At 37.8% G+C, this 27402-nt stretch overlaps 1 protein-coding gene across 1 annotated transcript in view; it reads left to right on the forward strand.

The window, feature by feature from the left end:
- Positions 1-27402, forward strand: part of PTPN12 (protein tyrosine phosphatase non-receptor type 12) — an 82705-nt gene that overhangs the window by 46605 nt on the left and 8698 nt on the right. Inside the window, exons 8-13 of the mRNA XM_074903389.1 lie at positions 347-489; positions 1914-1980; positions 2590-2667; positions 2767-2865; positions 14929-15014; positions 26266-27230. Coding sequence (XP_074759490.1) covers positions 347-489; positions 1914-1980; positions 2590-2667; positions 2767-2865; positions 14929-15014; positions 26266-27230 — 1438 coding nt within the window. The remainder of the gene's footprint in view (positions 1-346; positions 490-1913; positions 1981-2589; positions 2668-2766; positions 2866-14928; positions 15015-26265; positions 27231-27402) is intronic.

Consider the following 27402-nt stretch of genomic DNA (forward strand, 5'->3'; position numbering starts at 1 on the left):
TTTCAAAGCTTATGACTAAGGACAGAGAATCTTTTTAACACAGTGCAACATTGTGGGTTCTTTAATCCATATATTGTGGAGAGAGATTTCTGTGAACTGTCTCATAGTACTTTCTCCTATGCATTAGCAGCACTCAAAACACTACTTCAGAATTTCCTTTTTGTTTTTCTAAGTGGTACGAGCTGTAGGGTTTTTTAATACCATAAATGGCTTTGCTTGTCCATGTTCAATTATGCAAAAAGTGAAGGTTCATAGAACTAATTTTCATACAAACTCCTCAAACATGTATTAACACCTTCCTTCCTCCCTCCTTCCCTCCCTCCCTCCCTCCCTCCCTTTCCTTTAGGAGACTCGTAGTGTCTATCAGTTTCATTATGTTAACTGGCCTGACCATGATGTCCCTTCATCTTTTGACTCTATTCTGGACATGATCAGCTTGATGAGAGAATATCAGGAACATGAAGACGTACCAATCTGCATACACTGCAGGTATCAAATATATTTATTTTTTAAGTTTATAAACACTTCAATTCTTTTGAAGTCTAGACTTTTGGTATGAGATGTTCTAGTTTGATTCTAAACCAGAATTTGTTTACTTATTCCTTTTTGGGAAACTAAAATATTTCCTCATGTCAAAACTTGGCTCAAAATCATACAGTCTTCATTGCCTGAAAACTCATGCCACAGTGAAATTCTGCTTCTATTTCAGTTTAAGACAGAATATCAATCAGAAAAGAATTAGTCTTTGAAAATGAAACTGTTTTGTGGTTCTTAAGACACTTATACCATCATTAGGACAAAACAGACTTTGAAGATCATTCCAAATCAGATATGGGAGTGAAAGCTCCATTCTCAATAGGAGAGACTACATAGCATATGTATCACTATCTAAGAACTTTTCTGTCTGTCTTCTAACATGACAAAAAAGATCTCTAATGAGCACACTGTAGTTTTCTGTTGGTAAGTCTTTGGTTCTGAGCAGCAGTTTCATCTTCGACATGAAATTTGGCTAACAGAAGGACTGGTGAAACTAAACTGCCATGAAAATGTTTTGGTGAATTGACAGTTTCTCACAGTTTCTCTGGAAGGTTCTTGCCTATGGCATTTGATACTTTTTAAAGCAAAAAATGTCTTGTCAGAAAAACTGCATTCAGAATCATAAGCCAGGAAATGTTAAAATCTTCGGGGTCATTAACTCTTTAGAGCTTGGTTATTCTCCAAGTGTACAGAAATCTACTGTCTTTAGTGGCATTCTTTTTTAACTTGTCACTCTAGCTGATATCTACCACCATAAAAAAAAAACTTACATAGCACTGAAATCCACTTTACTTAGTCCCATTTCTCTTGAATTTCAATAGAGTTGTGAAGGTTGGTTCTTCACAACAGTATAATTATAATAAATATGCATGCTTAACTATCTGTAAAATAAAGGAATTCATACTATTAGGAAGAATAAATGTGGTACTTCACTGTTATTTTTTCTAACTCGCATCTAAGGTTTTTAGATAAAATGCAGAAAATATACTAAATCAGTAAAATGTGGGAAGTCTTTCAACATATTCTGTTCTGCCATTTAACATATCTATCATTAAACTTTGACGAAATCCCTAGTGTTCAAGCAGTGGTAACTAGGAATAATATGACAGAGAAGGCAACCAACATGTCAGCATTGAAGCATCTTTCATGACTACAGTTCCAATTGGTTACGAAAACCTTGCATTAAGAACTTCAGTGCTTCATTTTGCACTTTGCAGTGCTAATTCTTTTATTTTTAAGACACTATAGAGTCAGATGTAGTGAGTTTTATGGTAGTTGAGAGATTTTTTTTTATATTTTTCACTCTGGAAATATAAAGGTTATAGTGTGTTTTTAACAAAATAATTTCTAACACACCTAAATGTTTATGTTCATAGTGCAGGGTGTGGAAGAACGGGAGCCATCTGTGCCATAGATTATACATGGAATTTGCTTAAAGCTGGGGTAAGGAATCTTAAAAGAAGACATTTTATGGAATTTGAACATTTTGTAACAATGATTGAGCTCCCAAATATTCTAAAACAGTGTAAGATGTTCCAAAACTCTTTTGATAGGTTGGATGTTTAGTTTCATTGCATGCATGCTTTAGTGTGGACTTACTTTCCTTTGACAGCAAATTTTTATCTAAAAAAAAAAAAAATCATTCTGAAATTCTAAATATTTTTAAAATGTTTCAATCTGAAGTGATTTTTAAATTCAACTTTTTCAATGTCTCAGCTTAATCTTGCAGTTCCTAAAGGCTATTTCAAATATACAGGGATAACTTCTTTCAGGGTTATGAAGCATCATTAATGTTGCAGTGTCATATTAATGCTTTAATTGGATGTCTTATTTTCAGAATACTTGAAATGCTCTCATCTGGTCTAAATCAAATGTTTAAAACCAGTTCTGGAGAGGAATTGCTTTTTTAAAAAATATTTTGAATAGCTACAATGTGTAGAGAACAGATTGGCTTCACCTACAAAAGTTAAATGTACTTTTGGATGTCGAACAGCTTTTGTATTGCTGTTCTGACAGTTACATCAATGTAATTGACTTCTTTCTATATTTCAGAAAATACCTGAAGAATTCAATGTCTTTAATTTAATACAGGAAATGAGGACACAAAGGCATTCTGCAGTGCAGACAAAGGTATAGTTTGGTTTTAAATTAATCTTTATCATACAATAACATACCATCATTCTTTGTAAAGACCTCATGCACTAACTTTTATCTGGTAACCTACTACAGGAGCAGTATGAACTTGTCCATCGAGCCATAGCACAACTGTTTGAAAAGCAACTACAAAAATATGAAAGTTGTGCAGACTGGAAGATTGCAGATGGAGTGGTATGTGTCTTTTCCATATGAGTTTCAATCAGTTGTAGCTGTTAGACTCTGATCAAGATTTTCCTCTAAAATCTAGTTTTTAAAGTTAAGTATTCAGTGTTATTAGGCACATACAGAACTTGTTTGGAGTACAAGTGGTTTTTGCTGAGTAGGGACAGCTAGCATGTATTCAACTTGCACAGAGGACTTGGTTGTAAAAGTTGAGACAGATAATTAAAGGAATGCCTTTTGCATATACCAAATGCAATTGCAATGAGGGGAGCAGTAGAAAGAATTCTAGTATGGATGAAATGCAGGACACTTAACTCAATTTTTAAATTGTGAAATGTCCCCTTACCCTAGTGAGGTGGCAGTAGTTGACAGCTGATCGTTGCTTTGTCAGCACTTAGCCAGCTCTGATGTATTGGCAGCAAATGAAATTTTGTCTAAGCCTAGCCTTCTGCAAATTACCTGTTAAACAGTATGATAAAAAGTAAGTTAGAAATAAAACTCTAGCCTACTTCTACCTGTGTTTATATATAAATAAAAATATACACACGTGTGTACGCATATAAACAAAAAAAATACACACATGTGTATGTGCATATAGGTGAATTCTATCTCGGCTAGGTTAAACTTTTCAAAGGCAAAAACTTCACTGAAATTTTTTCTTCCTTCCCCCCCACTGTGGTGTTGGACCCAATTTTAAACCAGTAGATAAGCATTGATCTGACTCATCAGCTGAGACTTAGATATTGCATACTGTTTTGTACTGCCTTGGTCTTGGCCTAACACAGCCTTGATGTAGTTGAGCACGACTGGCAATGAATGATATTATTAAGTTCTCGTATTGAAGTACTGTTTGCATCGGAACAGATTGGGGGAAGGAAAGGTAACTTAAAAATGTCTGTTTCAGGAAGCTTCATACTCTACCCTTTTAACAAAAGGATAAAAAAAACCTTGGAAAAATAATATTCTTCATTAGTAGTCATGGTATTTGAGGATTTTTCTGTGGTTTTTGTTGTTCCACTTGAAATTTCATGTCCCTTAGGTTTTTTCCGCTTTTTATGTTTAGATATGTTTTCTTGGCTGCTACACCATGGAAAATGGCTTTTTGGATTGATATATTCTTTCTCTCTCCCACAGTCCAGAACTGTGTACTACCCTTTACCCTTGGACTGTGTTTTGTTTATTCAGTAATTTTATTTGTCCCTTCAGTACCTAGTTGGTGTAGGGTCTATAACTATCTAGAGGGAGTATAAGTAGTATCTTCAGGACCCCTTGAAATATCTGGAAGCATTTTAAAATCTACCTTTATTAAGAAGCATCCCTTTAATTGTAGGGGTTTAGCTCTCCTATACTGTGCTTTCTAGGAGTTGTAAAACATTTTTCATTCTTGGAGAAAAGGTATATAACCTTCTGTTAACTCTTAAGAATTTATCAGTTTATGCAATAGTTCTGAGGTCTTTAGTCATGGCAAAAAAACCTGATGGACTAAACACAACATGGAATAGGGTAGACCATTTTAGTTTGTTACAGATTTGATATTCAGCCTAGCTGGTCAGTGACCAAAATTTCATTTTATTTCTGAGGAATGAACATGATAGGGTTTGGAATGTGTGGATTTATTAGTTTTGTACAGAATTGATTCCTGATTACTTGAGTTTTGGTCATAAAATAGTAGGCAGATCAGTCTACTGTATCTTCTGGTTAATTGACTTTGATCTGACTTCCTTGTCTGCAGTCCTAGGTAGAATCAAAAATGTCTCTTATTATTTACATGTATTCCAGAACATCTGAATAAGGAGATGACACAGTATGTCTGTAACAAAGGCAAGTGCTGTCTGAAGCACGTCTTGGGGGAGTTGAGGGACTGAGTAGCTATGCATAATCTATTTGCTCTTGTTTTATTAATGTGCATGGGGGTGAGACGGGGAGAAATCCCAGCTCTGAATATGCGGTGATGGAGAGTGAGTTTTGAGTTTTGCTTGGATATGATCTTGGTTTTAAGCAGTAAGTTGTAAAGGAAATTGGATTTTAGCAATTCTGTGGAAGCTAATAAGAGCAGAGAGCGTAATATCATTGTGTGGATACCTTGCAACTTGAACACTGTCTGCGGGTCTGGTCTGCTTATCTCAAAAGAGTACTACAGGATCCAAGCATTAAAAATTTGGACAAGGATCAAAGGTGTCGGAAGGTTCTGTCTAAAGAACAACCAGATTAAGTAACTAAATAACAGTGGAAAAACTGATTTCTATTAACCTTTTATAAAGGGTATCAATGACACCTGGCAGACTTCATATAAAAGGAGATAGTTCTTCATGCAACGTGAAACTGCAGTGCTCCTTGCAGCTGAAAGCCTGTAGCTTTGAGGTGAATATCTCATCATCTTGGAATCTTCATCCATGAATTTGACCAATGTCTGACCTATGAAATTCCAGAGTTGCAAACAGTTGGAGAACATCCTAGTCAAGGATCCCTGCATGTCTGCTCTGTCCTTATTCTTCCCTGTAAGTTTCCTTTTGGTGACTTCTGGGAACAAGGCAAAATGTATCTTTCAGTCTGACTAGGTACAGCCTTTTTTATGTTAGGAAGTGATGATTCTTCATATTGTAGCTTGAACATTTCTGCAGGAGGGTTGAGGAAAAAGTCTCATAGATAAAGAGTTCCTGTATCGAAAAACTTGGTACTTAACCAACAAATGGCAAATCTGTTTTTAGGAAGTATGCCTTCAGGGGATTAAGTGGTAGAGGCTTAGCTTCTATTTTGGATTATAAGGTAGTCTTCTACATCACATATCTAGTTAAATATCGCTTTTAGCTTTAACCTGATTCTCAAAACTTTGAGGCTTACTTGAGACAGTGTTTTAGCTATTCTGAGGGTGTTATGGAGCATCTGTTGTATATAACATGTTTTCTCCAGAAATGTTCTAGTCAGTTTTTTTAAATAAAATATATCCTAGAATGTTTGTGTAGTTTTTAAAAGGAAACAAACTCTGATGTAGAAAGTTTTCAAATAACTTATAATAAATATAAAATATTAAGGTTCCTTCCAAGATCTTATGCCTGCAGATGCTACAGCAACTGTGGAAACGTGTACATGTGAAGAGTTTTGTTTTATTCCACTAATTTAATTCCATAATTAAGTGAAAACCATTCAAAAAAAAAAGAATGTGACTATCTTGGATATATCACTGTTAGCTACATAGGAGATACTGCTGAACTGAAGAGGAAATATTCTTTCATCTTTCACATACTATTATTTCGATAGTACTCTGAAGAGCTGGAGTACTCTGTAGGGTTGGTTTCATGGTTTTGTCAATGCATTGCTTTTACCCATTTCAAGCAGTGTTTGAAATTGAGTTACCTAAGTTTTGTAAGCAGTGTTTGCCAGTAACATCGCAGTAAAAAGTTAATCTGATTGGCAATGAGTAGCGGTATTCATAGGGAAGTGGCTTAGACACAATCCTGAACGTGTGTTCCTGTAAACTTGCCAGCTTTGCCCTGCTGGAAACAATACCGTAAAAAGTCAACAAAAAACTCACATGCAGTGTTTGAAAATAGACTTATATTAGGGTTAGAATTTCTATTAGAACTTGATAGAAGGATTCCAAATCATGTAGAAAATGCACATATGATATAGTATAATGTAGTAATTGTGTACTCTTACTATACAGATATGCATGTTGCAAATGCACAGAACTATAAATGTGCTTAAAATAATACTAAGTACATAAACAAAATTATATGAAGAACAGCTTCCTTCATATTCTTTCAGATACTTTCCACAGTCAAATCTTAGGGCAAAGATGAAATTTCTACTCAGAAGCAATTTTTTTCTGATAGGAAAAGACTTGGATGTTAAAGTTGATAACTAGAACTTTTTTTTCTATCTCCCCCCAGTAGAACTCTTAAATTGTCAAATAATTAAATTGAACTGAATCTGGGTCTTGGCCTCCTTTTCACTGAAACTGTTGATCATACTGTCATGTATTTGAAGTCATTAACAGTGTGCTTCTCAGAAACATTGGTTTTGTTAGTATTGCTGTGAAAATACACTTTGTTTTCTGTTTGGAAGCTTTGAAATGTGCACTGATTAGTCTTGTTCATCTGGTATCAGTTAGATTTGTATCAGTACAATATTTTGTGAATTACTTGAGAGGCATCTCCATAATCTGAAGTGAACCATGGTTGTCTTCAGAAAGTCTGAATCAGATAGGATTCTGTCAAGTTGGATGTTCCATAGATAGAAAAAGGAAAACTTTTGATTAAAAGACAAACAACAAAATTTTACTATCTCTTTAAAAATATTTTTTTGAATTTTGTCTCTTGACATTAACAAGTGTGTTACAGTACTGCAAGTCCTTGTTTTACCCCTATCTGCTAATAGAAGCTTGTACTAATAAACACTTTGTCCAAAATATGGCATTGGTACTACTCAAGTATCTCTTGCATTTCTTCCTGTAAAAGTGACAGAATTTTGTTGCTGTGGTTGATTGCACTTCTAGAAGCTGTGGAGGAATTGGCTGCTATAAGAATGTTGATATTCAAAACATTAGTGGTTTGGAAACTAAGTGAAAAGACTTTGCTGTTCAAATTGTTTTTGCTGTTTTGCAGCTTGGAAAGAGATTTTTTGACCATTATAGCATTCTAAACAAATAATATATGTCTTCAGAGACATTGATGTTGTTTCCTATGCTTGGAAAGTTTTATTTAATCTGAATCATTTGAGTGTATCATTTCAGTCTGAAGTACTTCTCTTTCTATCTACTGATGCTCTGTGGTTCCCATGCTGCTTTATGATAAGGCCAAAAGGAATGCCTCGATTCCTTTTAAGGGAAATCGTGAGATTACTTCTGGAAGAGTCTTTGCAGTAAACTTGCTAGTACTTCACCAGTACAGAAAGCTTCTGAATTACATTAAATATTTCCACTGTGAGTTCCAAAAGCAAATTATGCATTGCGATTCCTGGGCAAAATGTTTTGAATTGTAGGCAATGCTTGTGAAATAGCCGTCTAAAACCCTGATCCTCTCTATTTGCTCAAAGTCAGTGACAGCTCTGTTAGGTGATTCAGCCATTGCAGGAAGTAAGTGGGAAAAGACCCACCCTTGGGAGATGATAGCACAGTTTAGGTCACCTTAGCAAGTTGAATTCAGACACTGCATTTGCCGTGAGAATTCCTTGTTCCTCTGCATTACTACAGGAACATGAGTTCCTCTGTTGTTGTAGACTAAATTAATCTACACTACTAAATATTTGACCTTATGGTCTTTTTCTTAACGTAGTTTTTCCTGGATAGATATACACACATTTAATGTATATAAATACGTATATGTAATTTAACAAAATACCTAGAAATTCCTAACTATGAGCATTTTCACTTGATCTGAGTAACTGCTCCCTCAAATCAATGAGGATATTGGAACTCAAACTGTTCAGCAGTTGATGCATGTAGAAGCAAAGGTTGGGGAAAGCTCCAATTCTTTTGTTTATCCACATGTTGTTAATGCTTCTTTTTTCTTACACTAAGAAGCCTGCCACAAGAGGATAGGTATCTTCTGTAAGAAAGCAGGGTGCCGCACTGAACACTTAATTAATTGACTGAATTGCACATTTGTTAATCCATTTTCCAAAAAAAAATCATTCTGTACGATGACCCTTGTGAACTACGTATGTTGTCCTGTTTTTTTCTGAGCTGATACTTTAAAAAATTGTATTCTGCCTGAGAATGCAACATCTGTCTCAAAGTAAGAGAGTGTTGACTGATGCCAATAAGCTGCAATTAGGAAGGCCATAAGGCTTTTTTTTAATACTGCCATCTGCTCTTCTCAACAGATGTGGTCATCCCAGTGAGATATCCTATATTCAGTTTTATAGTTGAACTTCTTCTGTTCTGCTCTGTGGTAGTTGTTCTGCATGTTTGCCGATTCACTTATTTGATGTATGACAGAAGGGGAAATCTGTGGGTTGGTATCGCTCAGGGATGCTCAAAATACCAGTTGTTCACTATCTCTTGTGATGCAGAACTGAGAACAAATAACAGACTTGCTCTGTGTGTTCAACAAGCAGTATTTCTTCAGTTAAAAACAAGAAGAGATCCAGTAGTGACTGTGCACAATTACTTAAAAATGCTGCAGCAGCATAAAATTCATGTGAGCACTGTTTTCTTTCCTGCGTGGGTCACTGCATTTGGTTACTGCCTTTAAACTTTTATCCTCTTCAACCTTTGAAATAAAAATCCTTCACTTACTGGGAATGAGTTGTCTGAAAGTAAATTTAGCCTTCACAGAAACATCAGTCTGTCGAACTAATTAAGCAAAGTAGTGAAGTACCTCTTTTTTGGTGATGGTAATTCCTGTAACATTCTTGCTCCTGATTTAATGTAACTAGAACAGAAGGAACTGATCCTGATTTTAACCTAATGCAGAAGTGAAAGCTTTTGAACACATATCTGCTTGAAGCCTTCCCACTGTATGAAGTTGAGGTAACTGCTGACTCCTCTTCTGGCACTGAGTTTAGAAGTACCATTTTGTGTGCATAGGATTTTTGTTGTTTGTTGGTTTAGGATTTTTTAAATTAGTTCAGGAATTTTTTTTTATAAACTCTTTGTGGTTGTATATGAAATTCAGACATTTGAGTTGATACACATTTTTGCTAGGTATATCCATACTTACAGCAAATACATGGTAGTGCCTCTTCAACTACTTGTGCCTGTCAACTAGAAACAGTTTCTATGTATGGCGTTTAAAAAAAAACTTTGACATATGTTAGCTTCTTTAATAGGCTGTTTCTTCTGCTTGTGAGAAAAGCATGTCTCAGGAAACATTCTGTTCACAAACACTTCACCAACATAGAAGGACAGGGATGCAGTTGCTGGTTTGTTTTCTGGACAAGTTAGTCTACATCAGAGCCAGCAGGCACACCCTTTCCTTGCCAGTACCTTTTAGAAAATTGAATACATAAATAAGAAATTTTTCTCAAAACTTCTGTGGTGGTGGAACTCATCTGGAATACTTTTCTGATCTGTTGTAGGATGGAGAGGTTGGTAGTAAGGGGGAGGAACTTCTCCTATGGAGTCTCACTCTTTTTCTAATATATCTCTCTGCCTTATGAAACTTGGATGTGCTGTGGTGCTGAAACAAGGTGAACAGCCTGCTCTGTTCTCAGGATGCTGTTGCATTAGTTTCTAACTCTAGTTGCTAGTACTTAATATTAAGGGAGGCCTCTTTAGTACAATACCAATGCGTTTAGTGCTATCCGTAGTAATGACTACATATGGGAGAGATTCAGAGTTTGTTTTGCGCAACTCGGGGAAGTGGGAAGGAGCATGACACAACCATGGAGCAGGCAACTGAATTGCAGCTGTTGGATACTGTGAGCCTCAGTGTCTTTGGTACCAACCTTCAGAATGGTACTCTGCCTGAATGAGGGCAATAAAATTCATTAACCTGTATGTTAAGGGAAAAATGGTCTGTACGGTCTCTGATTACCTGAAGTCTAAAAGCTGGAAATGGCTTTTCTGCATATTTGAGAGGAGGCTGGTAGAGGACTTATATGTCCATGTCCCATGGTAATGTTTCATTCCATAAACAACCAGAAAAAAAAATACAAGGTTTGGGTTTTGTTTTGGTTTTTTTTTAAAAATTAGCATATCTGCAATAGTTTGCAGCTAGATTTTAGAAGTTCTTTGAGCCATTAATGTTTTTCATTAAGTCGTGGGAAACTGACAAAGGACTTAAAAGGGTACCTTTCTTCCTAGAAAAGATAAGGAGGTTCTGCATTCAGTTTATGGATGAAGTAGGGCATTCATACTTTTTTTCCAATACCTTATTAGCCATTATTGTCACTACTTTTTTGGACGCTATGTCTTGATGACAGCAATCATCTTTTTGCATAAGATGATTGATACAATTAATCTCTGAAGGTCTGACTTGCAACCAGTGTTGTTCATTAAGAAGATAGAATGATACAAAACTCAGTACGTTAAATGTATTAAAGCCTAGTTCATAGCACACTTCCTCTGATAATAATCCTAGTTCAGTAAGGTACATGATCAGTTGACCTGATAAGGTTATTAGTTTTTTATGGATTACCCCAGGAAAACCAAAAGTCGTTATTAATAAAAGTAACAGAGCCTTAAAGAAACAATGTGTTCTAACATAAATGCCAAAAAAAATCTGAGCTACTTGGCAGGTTGAGCAAGAGTGTTCTTTAATGTTGCAAAATGTAAAGGCTCCCATCTAGAAACAGGGACAGAATTTGGTTTGGAGTAGAAGCTTAGCATGTGGTCTACATGTCTAAGTTCCAGATGAAGTCAGTAGGGCCAGCTGATCTTACATTCATTCTGCAGCTTATTGGCCAGTCACTTACTGGTGAATGAGAAGCTGGACAGGAGCTGGCGATGTGCACTTGTAGCCCAGAAAGCCAACCATATCCTGGGCTGCATCAAGAGAAGTGTGGCCAGCAGGTTGAGGGACGTGATTCTCCCCGTCTAATCTGCTCCAGTGAGGCTCCACCTGGAGTGCTGTGTCCAGCTCTGGGATCCTCAGCACAGAGAAGACATGCATATGTTGGAATAAGTCCAGAGGATGGTTGCAGAGATGATCAAAGGGATGGAGACCTCTCCTATGAGAACAGGCTGAGAGAGTTGGGGTTGTTCAGCCTGGAGAAGAGAAGGCTCTGGGGAGACCTTAGAGCGGCCTTCCAGTACTTAACGGGGACCTACAAGAAAGATGAGGAGTGTGAGGGAGTGTAGTCATAGGACAAGGGGTAATGGTTTTAAACTAAGAGAAGGTAGATTCAAACTAGATATAAGGAAGAAATTCTTTACTGTGAGGGTGATGAGGTGCAGGAACATGTTGTCCAGAGAAGCTGTGGCTGCCCCGTCCCTGGAACTGTTCGAGGCCAGGTTGGACGGGGCTTTGGGCAACCTGGGCTAGTTGATCTCCCTGCTCATTACAGAAGAGTTGGACTAGATGACCTTTAAAGGTCCCTTCCAATCCAAACTATTATATGATTCTATGAAAACTATCAAACCTTGATTGACTGCAGTGGGAGCTTCAGTTGTGGTTGTCTAAACATATGTGGCTTATATCTGCTAATTGAATCTCATTCCAAAATAACTTGATAGTTAGAGCCAGTGGTCGGCAGGACAATGAACTCCCTGTGTGATTTGTTTGAAAGGGCTAACACAAGCCATTGATACAAGAACAATAGGGTATTTCTGCTGGACTAATTCAGTAATATTGTATTGGACAGCTAGTTAATGGGAGAGTTTAGTCAAGAACAATAAGAAAGACTAAAATACTTTTTTCTTCACAGGAAAAGCTTCACTTAGTACACTGAGGAATAAAATTTGATCATAGACACTTCACACTAGCAGATAGTGATACGATAACTGTTTTAAGACTAGTCATGGAAATTAAAAACATGTAACTAATAAATCTAAGTGAGGGTAGTTAGCTGTTGAGAAAACAGTTACGGTTTATCTTCCAAAATTGAAATTGCTTACCAAATTGAAACACAATTATCACATTTGAAGCAGAAATTAACAGTGAACTCCTTTTTGCTTTATAAGACCAGAGAAGGTCAGTCTCTGTCACCCAGTCTGAACAGGTAGGCTGGCAGATAGGAGACCCTGCTGCAGGAACCTGGTATTTTGCTTTGAAATACATTACAGGGATTTGGGATGATTGTGGTTCTTCTTTTAAATTGCTTTTCAAAAGAATACTCCTGCAAGAAAAGCCTTTAGGTAAAATAGAAATTAAACTCAAGATAACATTAAGGTCCTCCTTGGTTTTGTTGGATCTTTGGCTGTGCATGCGTATGGAAATTGTATATCAGCTTTAGACTCTTGCGTGTTCTATTTTTATTTTTATACCCATACATTTATACATATTTGTACTGAGTCTGGATGGGTCAGAGTTAATATTCTTCACAGCTATTCTTGGGGTGCTGTGTTTTAGATCTGTGACCAAAACAATGCTGATGACACACTAATGTTCCAGCTATTGCTGAACTATGTTTGCAGTGTCAATGCTGTCTCTGTTTCTTAGCCTGCCCTCTCATTGAATGGACTGGGGTGGGAGGGGTGTGTGCAAGTGGTTGGGAGGGGACATTACCAGACATATGACCTGAACTAACTAAAGAGATATTCTGTAACACCATTGCTGTGGTTTGAGCCCAGAGGGCAACTGCACACCACACAGCCACTCACTTGCTCCTTCCCTCTCAGGAATGGGAAGGAGAAAATAAAGCAAAAGGCTTAGGAATTGACATGAGAACAGGGAGGGATGACCCGCTCATTATGGACATGGGCAAAAGACAAGACTTATTAGGGAAAGAAAAAGAACATCAATTTACTTCAAATACTAACAACAACACTTAACAGACAGAGTAGGACAGTGGGAAGTATTGCAACATCTTAAAATCTCCTTCCCCCACCTCTTCCCTTTTTCCTGGGCTCAGTTTTGCTCCAGATTTCTCTATCTCCTTCCCTCAGTGTCACAGGGGACGGGCTGGGGGATGCAGTTAGTCCCACTGCTCCTGCCTTGTCAGGGGTAGGACTCCTCCCATTCTTCCCCTGCTCCACCTTGGGGTCCCTCTCACAGAAGATAGTCCTTTACGAATTTTCTCTGATGTGAGTCCTTCCCACAGGCTGCAGCCTTTACCAAGCTACTCTGGTTGGGCCCCTTCTGCACGTTGTAGCCCTCCCAGCACCAAAGGGCAACAGTAGGAATTGCCACGGAGTCTTCGGGTGCAGCCACCTGCTCGGGCATGGGGTCCTTCACAGGCTGCAGGTGGGCATCTGGTCCTCCATGGGCTGCAGGGGGGCAGCCTGCCCTCTCACCAGGGGCTGTAGGGGAGTCTGCTCCGACGCATCTCTCCCCTCCTTCTCCTTCCTTCCACTGAGCAATGTGTTTGAAGAGGTGTGTCCTTCACAACTCCTCACAATTCCAACTACTCCTCCCAGGTTCCCCTTCTTAAATATGCTGTCGCAGAGGCGCACCCACCATCGCTAATCGGCTCGGCCTTGGCCAGAGAGGCAGGTCCCACTTGGAGCTGGGGGAAGCTCTGAAAAGTTTCTCACAGGTGCCACTGCTGTATCCCCGTACCCCGCTACCAAAAACCCCGCCACACACAAGCCCAACACAACCATATAACATCATGCTCAGCAATAAAGAGGGAAGAGAGGGGTGTCTAGTGAGGTGAGAGGGGTGTTTAGCTATCTTTTGCTCAGGAACTGGCTGGGTATAGGTCTACCTGTGGGAGATGGTGAGTGATGGGTTTTGCATCACTAGTTTTGTTTTTCTTTCTCGTCCCACTTCTCTGCTTACTAAATTTTATCTTGACCCTCAAATTTTCTTGCATTTCCTCTTCCCTCTTCAGGAGAAAGGGGGAGAAATGAGTGGCTTTGTGGTGCTTAGCTGTCTATAGGGTTAACCCACAACAATATTTTATAAGTATTGTACATATAAATGTGTATGGATACATAAATTTATAAATATATACATATATAAAATATATCTCTTATGGTCCTCATAAAATGAAATAAAAATCTTCATGCTATGCTAAGTTAAACTTCACTGTACACGAATGGGAGGTGATTTGAAAGTGTTGTAGTACAATGTGTTAAATCTTATCTGACTGTCACCTTACAGTAGATGAAATTCTTATTTTCTTACTGAACTGTAGATTAGTTTTATCTTCAGTGGAGTGATTGTACAAGTCAAAATAATTAGTTTGACTGGAAAATAAATGTTTTCAATATGAATAATTTGCAGGGCATAATGGAGCTTGCTCACTACTAACATCAAAGATTAACTTTGGAGACTTTTTTCTGCTGTATTGTACAGTTACATGCAAACCAAAATGTTTAGTCAGAAAAACTTCCATTTGGATACACAAGATATAATACCATGAATTCAGAGTAGAATTTTTAAAGTGATCTCTCTATGATAGCCAAAAATATGTAATATTATACATTATTTTCAAGTATCATTATGGATCTTTGGACCTTACAGTTCAAATACTGTCTGTATCAGCTTTACAGCAATGAATAAAACCTTTTTTTCTTTCAATCAGGATGAAAACAATACGGAAAATGCTGTCAGTTCTTCAGATGCTGAGAAACAGGATTCTCCTCCACCAAAGCCTCCACGGACCCGCAGGTAGTTAACTATGTTAATACACTATTTTAAACTGACATGTTTCATAAATAAAAAAGTAGAATAAAACCACTGATACTATAAAGACTGTTAAGATGCAGGTTTTTTCTGTTTATAAATACACATATTACAATCAAAGTCTTATAACTGACTCTGTAAATACAGTCTCTGGGAAATCTGATCTTGCAATGACTGCGTGTGAGTAGACAAGCATACCCCCTTAGTAGTCATATACATTAGATCTGCTTGTGCTCTAGTTCTGCTAGGTGATAGTAGCAAAACATTCTTCAAGATAGGCTCAAGTAATGACTGAACCTTCATTTTTAGAGGCAAAACCATAATGAACCATACTCATTTATTCCAGAAAATGTTACCTTACGGACAAGTATATGCCAACAAAATGTTTTTCTTACTGAGAAAAAAAAATGGTCTCACAAATCCTTTCATTTAACAGAGGAAAAAGAAAATACTTTCTAGCTCTTAAAATGCATAGACTTGACTTTAAAGAAGCCAAAAGTAAATCTGAACTAACAGATTCATCTGCTTAAAATGTGTACCCAACCCGAACATTGGACAGCTAAAGAAGCAGCTCTCCTGAAGTAAGTGCTTAAGTTCCCTAGCTAGTTTCTGGAAGGCTTATAGGGACCTTTGGCAGGTGATCTTGCCTGTGCTACATGACCTGTAGTTAAACAGTTATTTAAGGTAAGCACTTGGGTTTCCTAAAATTGAAGGATGACATGAGAAACTGCCAGCTGGTTAATATTATTCCATTATATTTAGTCATATATGGGAAGTAGTCTTACTGCTTTAAAATATAATCAAATTGGATTAGCACAAGGTCGGGTCGGTAGTGGGAATTCCTGTTCTGTTGATACTTCAATGGTTAAAGGTAGAAGATGAGAATTAACCACTTCTTTCCAGTACTGCATTTAGCAGGGCACAAATGATGTGGTAAAGTGAGCCCATTTTTGAGGGGCTAGCAAGAGAGCAGTGATTACATAATAAAATTAATTTTAAATCCTAAAATATTCTAGGTTTGGGAAAGGAAGAACTTTAAATATATACGTATGTTTATAGAAAACTTCACTGGACATAGAAAGCCATTTGAAAATTGGTGACTCAGGGTGGGTAGCAACATGTGTGTATATTCAGCATTGCAGCAACATCATCTTGTCACATGAATAAACATAGTTTAAAGCTGGGTATGAAAATGTTCTGTTTGGCTATCAACCAGTAATTTGGACCAGATCTGGAATATTGCAATGTGATTCTAACACCCATTCTAGTGAGGATATAAGAGAACTGCCATAAATGGACCTACTTTACTTACTAAGTGGCCCCAGGGATGGTATTTGCAATAAGACAACTTTGGAAATAATGTATGGTAACAACCATTAATGATACAGTAGGATGAGAATATGAATAGCTGTTATAGTTAACTTGGCATTAATTACGTCATGCAGAGGTTAGAGGGGAATACAGCAGTGAAAGAGAGATGGAAATGAGTTGTGGCTTTTCACAAACAAATGGCACAGTTTGTGCTATGCATGTAATATTTTAACTTTTAGATTGATGGTAATGTGATAGTATTCAGTTAAGTAAATTAAGATGATGATAGAGGAGTCTGTTAACGTGGGTTCATGATGAATTCTAACCTCTTCTTGAAACTTAATCACTGAATTTAGATATGATTTCTGTCTAGCAGGTAATTTCCTTATTAATATTCCTGGAAATAATCTTAGGTGTACCTAGGTTTTTATCATTTTTATGTATTCATGTAATAATCATGTATGCATAATTCATGTTTTAGCACACATCTGCTTTATGTGCATTGCATTGTCCTTTACTTCCTGCATTCAGTTAAAGGTCTTTTAATCTCTTATAAAACCTGATCTTTTTTGGGCCTGCTTCCATAAATTCATACTTGCCCATCTGCCAGCACTTGCAGGAAGGTTGGTTCCTTAGAGGTGAATAAATGGAAGCTTTTAACAAAGATGTTGTCTTTTTCAAATGGAGATTATTTTTCAAACAATTAATTGCACCCTTTATGGAAGACACTTCTAAGGAAAGACTTTATTTGCTATTAGTCACATCTGCTCAGAATACTCACTGATGAGCATGTTTTTTTCTTGATGTGGGAGGTAATTTTACAAATCTGTAGCCTGATTCAGTCAGCATTTAGAGCCAGGTTTTGCATATTGTAGATGTTCTGGCATAGGTTAACATCCTTTTCCTGGGGAGGATGGGAGAGCAGAATCTGTGAAAGATTCTAATTTAATACCAGTATGGAGAAGGAAACTGTTAAACATGATACATCTCCTTATTGCATCTGTAGCTTTTTTTCCCCCAAACTCTTACCACTTGTTTCATGTCCCTTCTAATTTCTCTCTACATTACTGTGACTAAAAATATCTTAGTACAACTATTTTAAGTATTTGCTTACATCTTTTCTGTAGTGAATGTTTTCAAGTGGTGTCTAAGGGTCATTGTGTTTACAGATAAACTCTCATTCAATAGGTACTCTGAAATAAGGTAGGATAGTTTAACCCATGTTTTTAGTTTGATTTATATTTTTTTTCTGGGAACTTGCTTAAAATACTTTATTCAGTAACATTTCTAGGTTGCCAGCCAAATGTGTACTTAAGTTGTACATGCACTGTTTCTGAAGAAGTTATAAGCAAGTTGCTAAAGCTAGTATTTTTTAAAAGGAATAAGGCTTTTAAATTCTCTGTGTTGTCGCAGTTGGCTCTAGAATGCGTAGCAATGTGCATTTTTTTAAGAGGAGATTTAAAAGTTGATTTTTTCCTAAAGAAAAAAGGGCTACAGTAACTAATACTGAACGGTACTGTGCGCCAGCTTGGTTTCAGGTAAACCTGCCTGAGATGATCCTGACTGAGGAGGAGGAAGATTGATTTACAGCTCTTGACCTCAGGGTGCTTGTCATCCACATTGCTGTCAGACCAAGTTGTGTCTGCTTAGATAGTAATGGTTACGATTCCTGCTAGGTGCTTTCTGACAGCCCTGAGGCTGTTTGTTGGATGAGATGGTGACATCTCCTCTACAGCACTTTTCAGTGGCTAAACACTCAGTATATTGTAGAATTTTTTTGTAATGGTGGCTTTCTCACCTATCTCTTCTCTTGTTTGTGACAGAATTGTAGGACAGGTCATTTCTGTATTAGCTTTACATTTGTAGGTCTCTTCCTTTTAAAGTGTCCCTAGTATCAAGTTAACTCTCATGTCTGTATTAGTTAAGGAAGAGATGCCACTAAAGATTCCTGCCATATAAGATAGGAAGCTTACTCAGATATAGATCCTTTTAATACTTGCATTGGCCTGGGGCTATCTTGGGGAAGCAGTGATAGAAAGTATAACTTCTAACTGATATTAAATCAATATGAAATTGGAATTTTTGTTTACTTTTATTAACTCACCCTGAAGCATCTAGCTGTACTTGTTTTGCAGAGGTTCTGGAATTGTATTGCCTTCCAACCTTTTATCACCTTGTAATGCTTTAATGTAATTTGTATTTGCTGTACAATATCTCAATGTAGTCTTTTAGCTTAATGTCTATCTGCATTTGATGTCAACATAAAAAATTCAAATAGTATTGCTACTTGATTATTACAGGGGTAAACAAGAACAACTCATGAATGCATACATCAGCACTTTAGAAATGGCTTGGCTTTGCAGTTTATGATCTCTTCTTGTGAAAGTCACCTTGAACTTACGTCTATGTTATCTTCTTCTGGAGGACTTGGGGGGGTGGAAAGCATTCTTTGTTAGACATGTTTCACTGCTTTCAGGCTAAGATAGGAAGAGGGTATAAGTAAGTTTTGGCTTTGGTTCTTTGCAGTCTTATATCTAACGATAAAGTTTTAAATTCATGATTTAGGACTGTACATGACTTAACTGTACAATTGGAGCTTTTACTTCAGATCTAGAAGCAATGATTGGTACTTCAGAATTCAGATCAAGCATCTTAATACCTTGAAGGAATAGCCTTTGAAATATTTGTGTGTTTAGTAGTTCATTCTGAAGTATTTGGAAAAATGGGTTGTTCATTTTAATCAGAAAATTCTTCATTTCCAAGTTCAAATGCAATTTGAAAGAAATGGAGAAACTGAGACAAACTCCCCAAAAGAAAAGATGAAGTAACAACTTTTTGTATATGTTGTGTAATTAAGAGCTACATGCTACTGTCTGAGGAGCAAAGGTAGAATATTGTAGCAGTTTAACTTTTCTTCAAATTATGCTTGGACTTCAATCTCATGATGTTTAAATACATTTCAAGGGTTACATGTAACTGTTTCATTTGGAGCCCTGCAGAACACTCTCTCTGCATCTGCAAAGCTAAGATAAAAGCCGTTGATTGGTGTTCCTTCTTAGTTAGCAGTCTCTGATTTGTGTGTCAAGATTAAAAAACCAGAAAGCCTCATGTAACTAAATTTGACAAGAAAAAAGTCATCGGCTTGTTATTTTCATTAATTCCTTAAACGTCTATATAAATGATTTGTAGTATAGTTTATGACAGCATCACTAACTGCAGCTTTGCTTTTTTTCCATGTGGATGACAGTGATTTAATGCTTAAGTAGAATAATGTGGTTGTCTAGCTTCAGCCTGCTTACATTGAGTTTAATTTTCCTATTTTAATTATGAGGGAGGATGTAGAGCTTGGTATCTATTTTTAGTTCATCATAGCAGCTGCATTCCATGACCTTGGCATCACTCTCTTTTATTTGAAAATAAAACTCTTCAGTATGTTGTGTAGAATAACCATGGATTTTTTTTTTTTTTTTTTTTGAACACTGGCCAGGTTTCATTTAAATCTGAACCGGTGGTGCCCTGTTTTAGTAATAGAGCTCTTTGCCATTAAGGCTAGAATGGCTTACATTTCAAAACATTCTAAAAATTTAGAATATATTGCAGGGAAAAAAATTTTTTTTTTTTTTTTCCCATGTGTACATTTTTGGTAGAAAGTTGTGGGAGCGCACTTTTTTGACAAATTATTGTACTTTTGACAAATTTTAATTCATTCTTATTACGACAAATAATTTAAAAAAAATTATTACTTAATGCATGGTTTACTTTACAGTTGAGAAGCCATTAACTTTGAGATCTTGGGCACTAAAGCACTGCATCAGCTGCTCAGGTTATGTGGCAATAAAAGCATATGAAAAAGCTGCCCTGATCATCTAGGGAAATTCCATATACAGTTAGGTATGAGGAAGCGTCAAGGTAGTGGAATTACAAGATAATCTGTAGCAGTAGTCTATGAAGAGATAGTCGAGGCTGATTTATGAGAAGACTTTCTATTTTCTATTGCACAGTGTGATTGTACAAATGTACTTGCAAAATGCTTGCTTTTGCAATATATAAATGCAGTGCAGGATTAATTTAAAGGTCTAATACAGAAAAGCTTACTTCATTTTCTCAAGTGGTCTGACATTCTTTGGTTCACTGTCTCTTTTCTGTCTTAAGATCCTCTTTCATGAATTTTCTATTAGTTTCCCAGTAATTTAAATCAAGCTGGTTTACTATGCTGCCCATTGCTTGTAATAATATTAGTAGTTCATCTTCAGATAATTTTCTGCCTCTGGGGAGAAAAGTGTCTATAGAGCACAGCTGTTGAAGGAAGTACCCAAAGAAAGCATTATGCAGCAGCCCAAAATGCCCAAGACTTTCTAGCAGAGTTTTACAAAGAGCTACTGCTAAAAAAAGACCCCTTCAATGTATACATATCCTTATATTTCTGCTTTGTAAAAAGAAACAAAAACATTTGCAATGCAGAACATGTGAAATAATAATACTACGATGTCAGTAAAATTGTTACATATTCAGAGAAAAACAGGAAATCCTGTGTGGTATATACTTCCTTTAAGAAAAAAATGCATCAGAATGCTATTTGGGCATCTCATTTTCTGAGGAAGAGCATTCTTCAATATTAATAAGGCAAAGAATTATTTTGATAAATTTCTCATTTGGTCACTGTAAGCTCTCATTTAAGAGTGAAAGAATGAAATTTAGCTTCAAATATTATGGGGAACATTTTAATAGCTCTGTTTTAGATGTGTATGATGAAGATGATTAAACAACTTCTGGGTTGCTAACATGCAGTGTTTCCTGTATCATCAGTTCTACACATGCCTCTATAGGGGTGCTGTTTGTATACATGTGGGGTATCAGTGAAAAGCTTTATGAATTTTGACCGGTATTATAGGCCTATAATCCTGTCATATCTAGTTTAATGTTAATTTGCTTCTTTAGCTAATTGTAATGCTAAAGAAAAATTAAGTTTTGCTGATTGCATATATAACTGTGGGTGAAGAAAAGGAGGTCAATAAGGGAAAACCCTCATTTTCAGTAGGAGGATTTAGTGAAGATTACCGATAAGTATCGCTGCTGGTAAAGGGGGCATGTAAACATTTGTGCAAGTGAACCTCTCTCTCTCGCTCTGTCCTGGAATAGAGGAGAGAAATCTAAGAGGAGGAAAAGTCTCCTGTCTTTCTTAGTGGGTGTAAATTGGAGCAAGAGTTACTGTTCTCCCCCCCCCCCCCTTATCTTTACTAATTCAAGGAAACAACTTGTTCTCAAGCATGTTTATTTTTTAAGAACATTTAGAGGCCAAAGGGTTACCAAAATATTTTTGATTAAATTGTTTTGATGTGCTTTGTATTCCTCCTATTTTAATGTAAAGCAAAATAGCAATGTACAAATGCAAGGAGGGGAGGAAGAGAAGGAATCTGAGGCCCAACCCATTGTGACAGGAGTCAGACAGGCAGAGAATGGAAGAGGGCACCTGGGATAACTGCAAGGGGAACTGGGATTTTCAGGTACAAAGGTATAGTAACTTTTAAAAGATAGTTTGGAAGCTGAGGAGCTTGCAGTACTTCAGTGGGTGGGGATTTTCATAATCTGAAAATCCAAATGGTTTCCTTTGGTTTGGAATCCCTTGTATAAGGATTTTAGTTCTTCATCCCATACTGCTATAGATTGGTGCTAATAAAATCACAAGGATGAAACTCATGCTGTTGTCTGTCCCAAGACAGATATGCTTTCAGTTCTGTAGAAGCTTCAAGTGTGAGGCAGTCCCTTATTTTCATTGTAATTGTTTTTTAACACAGGTTATGATAGTCTCAAGAATTTGCACTTGCTAAGGCCTTTTTAGGTCTTGTTTGCAAGCAGATGAGTTAATAGTATTACTTCGGTTTTTGTTTGTGATAGGCTCTCATTACTTGTCTGTGTGTCCTATCTGATACCTTTCATTCATGAATAGACAGGCAGGAATTCTTGTGAAATTGTGTGGTCGTTAGCTGTGTTCCCTATGACTTTTAAAAGTGAGCCCACTGTTGGCTTTATTCCAGTACAGCTGAAACAAGTGTGTTTGATACTTAACACCTTTTTCTGTTTTATTTAAATAGTGTCCTTGGGGAAGAGGTAGCAATTTGGTTTTGTAGCTGTCAGGGGTTTTTATTTGTCCGCTATACTCTCCAGTAACCTTTCTGAAAATATGACTTCTGAATCATTCTTGCTTCCTCTCTTGCTGTCTGACAAAGATAGGCTGGCATATGTGAGAAATACTAGAAAAAACCTGAAGGGATACAGAGTATAACTTGGTACTCTGCATTCCTATAAGCCTTTCTACTTGTTTTATTTACTTCATACTTTCTTAATGTTGGGTGAGAAGGTGGAAGATTCGTTGCCCTAGAACTGTGTTACTAGCTCATGTTCTCTCAAGTAAAAAGGCTTTTTCAGACTTAATATGAGCAACTAAAGGAAGACAGAGACTGATTTGAGACATTTGGCTTTCCAAGTGCAGGAGTCCAACATTAGCCTTTGTCAGTCTTCTTCAAAGTGAAGTGATTGATTTACCAAGTTTCAGAATGTCTATTTTAAGGTATTTATGTTTTGTCATAGAACAGTTTGGGTTGAGAGGGACCTTTAAAGGTCGTTTAGTCAAGCCCCTCTGCCATGGGCAGGGACATTTTCCACTAGATCAGGTTGCGCAAAGCCCCGTCCAACCTGGCCTTGGATGTTTCCAGGGATGGGGTATCTACCACCTCTCTGGGCAACCTGTTCCAGTGCCTCACCACTCTAATCATACAGAATTTCTTCCTTATAACTAGTCTGAATCTACCCTCTTACAGTTTAAAACTATTACCCCTTGTCTTATCACAACAGGCTCTGGTAAATGTTCCTCCCCATCTTTCTTATAAGCCCTCTTTGAGTACTGAAAGGTCACTATAAAGTCTCCCTGGAGCTGCCTTTTCTCCAGGCTGAACAACCCCAACTCTCTCAGCCTTTCCTCACAGGAGGGGTGTTCCGTCCCTCTGATCATTTGTAACCTTCCTCTGGACCCCCTACACGTGTTCATGTTTTTCCTGTGCTGAGGACCCCAGAGCTGGACACAGCACTTCAGGTAGAGCCTCAAGAAGAGCAGAGTAGAGGAGGCGAATCACCTCCCTTGACCTGCTGGCCATGCTTGTTGTGATGCAGCCCAGGATATTGTTGGCTTTTTGGGCTGCTAGCACACATTGCCAGCTCATGTCCAGCTTTTCCTTCACCAGTGCCCCCAAGTCCTTCCCCACAGGGCTGCTCTCAATCCCTTCATCCCCCAGCCTGTATTGATACTGGGGGTTGCCGTGACCCAGATGCAGGACCTTGCATTTGGCCTTGTTGAATCTCATGAGGTTCGCATGGGCCCACTTGAGATTGTACAGGTCCCTCTGGATGCCATCCTGTCCCTCAGGTGTGTCAACCACACCACTCAGCTTGGTGTTGTCTGCAAACTTGCTGAGGGTGCGCTTGATCCCACTGTCTGTGTCATTGATGAAGATATTAAACAGTACTGGTCCCAGTACAGACCCCTGAGGGACACCACTCATCACTGATCTCCCTCTGGACATTGAGCCGTTGACCTCTACCCTCTGGATGTGATCATCCAGCCAATTCTTCATCCATTGAACAGTCCATGAATCAAATCTATATCTCTCCTCTTTTGAGAGAAGGATGTTGTGGGCGACTGTCAAAGGTGTTACGAAGAAGTCCAGATAGATGAAGTTTTTAGCTCTTCCCTTGTTCACTGATGTGTAGTCACTTTATAGTCAGACGTGATATTAATAGCACATGTTCATGGCTCTAAACGGTCTTGTAAAGTTTTGGCAGTGGTGACAGCCTTTCTCTGTCTAGTTGTCTGATTAAAAAGGATTTGAAACACATGTCTCTTACTTCTGATCATCTTACATGTGTGATTGTCGGTGATGACCTGGCTGAGATGTCTTGGAGCTCCCCTGCAGATGCTAAAATTTATTAGGCCTCTGTTAGACTCCTGGTTTCAGTCTGGGCTTCCTAGGTGAAAGATTTGTAGGAACAAGATAGTGGTAGAGCTGGATGCTTTCTAACTGTTCCAAGTTGAATGGCAACCTCTATTTGGATGTCAGGCTTCACCTACAAGCTCTGAAGGTTTCATTATGTAGCTGATGGCTCATTTATGAGATCTTTTTTTTTCTCTACAGAATCTGTCAGGTCTCTAAAATGCAATTATGTTCTCATTCTTCATCTGAGTTAGTAATGTATGATTAACTGCTACTGTGATCATGGAAGCTTCACATAAATAGCCTGGCATTACAGGGCCTGTATATTATCCAGCTGATCCTTACAACATGACTTTTTACTGACACACCTTCTTCCAGACATGCCTGATAGGCTTTGTTCTCCCAGGTTTTACACAAATGCAGCAGGAGAATACTGTCACAGTGGTCTGTAATCCAGCAAGGTAGTAAGAGGTTTTGCCTTTTTGGAAGCCTCTGCTTTCTGGTTTTTGGTGTGTGGCCTTGAATTCATTTGCAAATAAAAGTCTGTTTCACAACAGTACTGTGAACACTCTTCTGAATAGATTCAGTTCTTCAGGATGTTGGATTGTGAAAGGAAGGTACAGTCCAAGGTCTACCAGTGACTTAATTTTCAAGGGAAGAGAATGTCCTACTATAACCTTATCTCCAAGAGGAGGTTCCAAGTTTCCTACTGCAGAGCTGGTTTGGGGTGATTCATGGTGCCTCTGACATAGATTATCCAAAAAACTTAAAGGTATATGAGGATTTGGCTGACTCTTGTTCGTTCAAGGTTATCACTGTCTTTGATGTTACGTGCTAGTCTGTATGTAAGGTTTATTGCTTCCTTATGAAGGACATCTCTGCCAACAGCAGGAAGTGATCTGAGCTTTGTATTATAGAATGGGCTCGTTTCTCATCTCAAGCATGTGGCCAAATTGCACTCCTTTGCAAACCATAGTCTGTTGTGCTTTGATTTGTCTGTCTGGATTGAAAGTATCATTTCTTTAAACTATTTGATTGTATTTCTGTTCTTGTCACACATTTCTTTTTCACCTCAGTTATTACTGTGTTACTAGTCTTACATAACAAAACAAAATATTTTTGAAGGCTCTGAATGAAAATGCCTAATTCCTGTTTGTAGACAAGATCTCAGTCAGTTGTGCAAAATGTTTGTAGCCAAATACACTCTATCTAATCTGAAAGTAAGTTGACCCTGTGTTTGAACAGCTTCTCCTTTTAAGTAGTTGAAGAAACTGCAGTAATAAGTGCTGTGGTCTTACTAATATGCACTGTGGTTCGGATCATATATTCTACTGTGAATGGTTTTTATACAGTGTCCACCTCATGTCAGCTAAATTTGGTCTGCATCATTAGCCTTACAACTATGGAGAAACTATTAAATGCACAAATATAAAAATAAGAGCTTTCTGGACATGTGCAGAAAAATAAAGGAAGATATTTGGTACAGAGCAGGCTGTAAGGTTGTTTTTTTTTTTTTGAAAAAATTTTTTTCTTGGCTTTATTGAAAATTGAATTCTGTATGTCAAGTTCCTCTGAAGCACTTCTTAAGAAGAAAGCAGAAAAGTACTGAAATCCTGCCACAAGAGGGCCTTTCTTACAGAGTCTTTGAAAAAATGCTTCTGGGAAAGGATGTGAGCAATCTTTGAACTATCAGTGAGGATTTGCTGTGGCCTGAATGCATGTGTTTGTGATACTCTGAAATATGTTTTGAGTGTGTTGACTTAGTTCTTGCCTACCCCATTAGTCACATGTTATAACCATTGTCTGTATGCAGTGGAAGCGCTGCTTGGAGTTTAGTATTGTTATGAAAGCATTACTACTGCAGACACAGATGGATTAGATATCTAAAATATTGTCAAAATACAGAAAATATACACAATTATGTTTTGGGTTTTTTGCAGTTGCCTTGTAGAAGGGGATGCTAAAGAAGAAATCTTGCAGCCTCCAGAGCCTCAGCCAGTACCACCAATCTTAACACCATCTCCCCCATCAGCTTATCCAACAGTCACTACGGTGTGGCAGGACAATGATAGATACCATCCAAAGCCAGTTTTGCACATGGTTTCGTCAGAGCATTCAACAGACCTCAATGAGAATTACAATAAGTCAACAGAACTTTCAGGGAAGAATGAACCCAGTGAACGTGCAGAGAAAAGGCTGGAGCGCAACTTAAGTTTTGAGATCAAGAAGGTACCTCTTCAGGAGGGACCACGAAGCTTTGATGGGAACTCTCTCTTGAACAGGGGACATGCAGTTAAAATAAAGCCTGTGTCATCCTGTGTAACTGATAAGAGCTTTAAGCCACAGGAACAGATTTCAGGGGATTCATTTGTAGATGCTTCTCAAAACTCATGTATGGAATGCAGCATGCCACAGTCTAATACAGCCTTAATACCTTCACCAGAAAGTCTGCAGAGTCAGGAGGTTTCTGATACTCCACCAAGACCAGATCGTCTGCCTCTGACAGAAAAGGGACATGCCACGTGGTCACTGCATGGGCCTGAAAATGCACTGTGTACGTCAGTGTCTGAAGACATGTCTTCGGACATCTTATGTCATGGTGTTAAAACTCTCTCTCTGGTATCAAACACCACCGTTGAACATCCTTTCAGTGATAATGTTGGTCATACTACTATTTCTGTTCGAGCGCCACTCTGTTTTACTAATCCTCTTCATTCAGATGATTCTGACACAGACGAGATGAACTTTGACGGAACCATGAGCAAAAGCGTGTCTAATGTTTCAACCGCAAGTGCCACAGTTTCTGCTGCCACTAATACTGAAAACATTTCTGCCAGAAAAGTGTTGCCAATGTCTATTGCTAGGCAAGACTTAACAGCTGTAACATGCTCTGAAGATGGCAAAGGTAGGTTTCATTGTGGTTCATAAGTGCTACTCTTTAACCTGGTTGCATCTGTGGAGTTGGACAATATAAATTTATTTACAATTCAGTTTTTTAAATGTAAATTTAAACAGTGTAGTATGGCAGCTTCAGAAAGGGCACAATTCTTTCCCTCCCAGTTTTCAGTTTGCATGTG

The sequence above is a fragment of the Athene noctua genome, chromosome 3, assembly GCF_965140245.1.
Source record: "Athene noctua chromosome 3, bAthNoc1.hap1.1, whole genome shotgun sequence".
Classification (NCBI taxonomy): domain Eukaryota; kingdom Metazoa; phylum Chordata; class Aves; order Strigiformes; family Strigidae; genus Athene; species Athene noctua.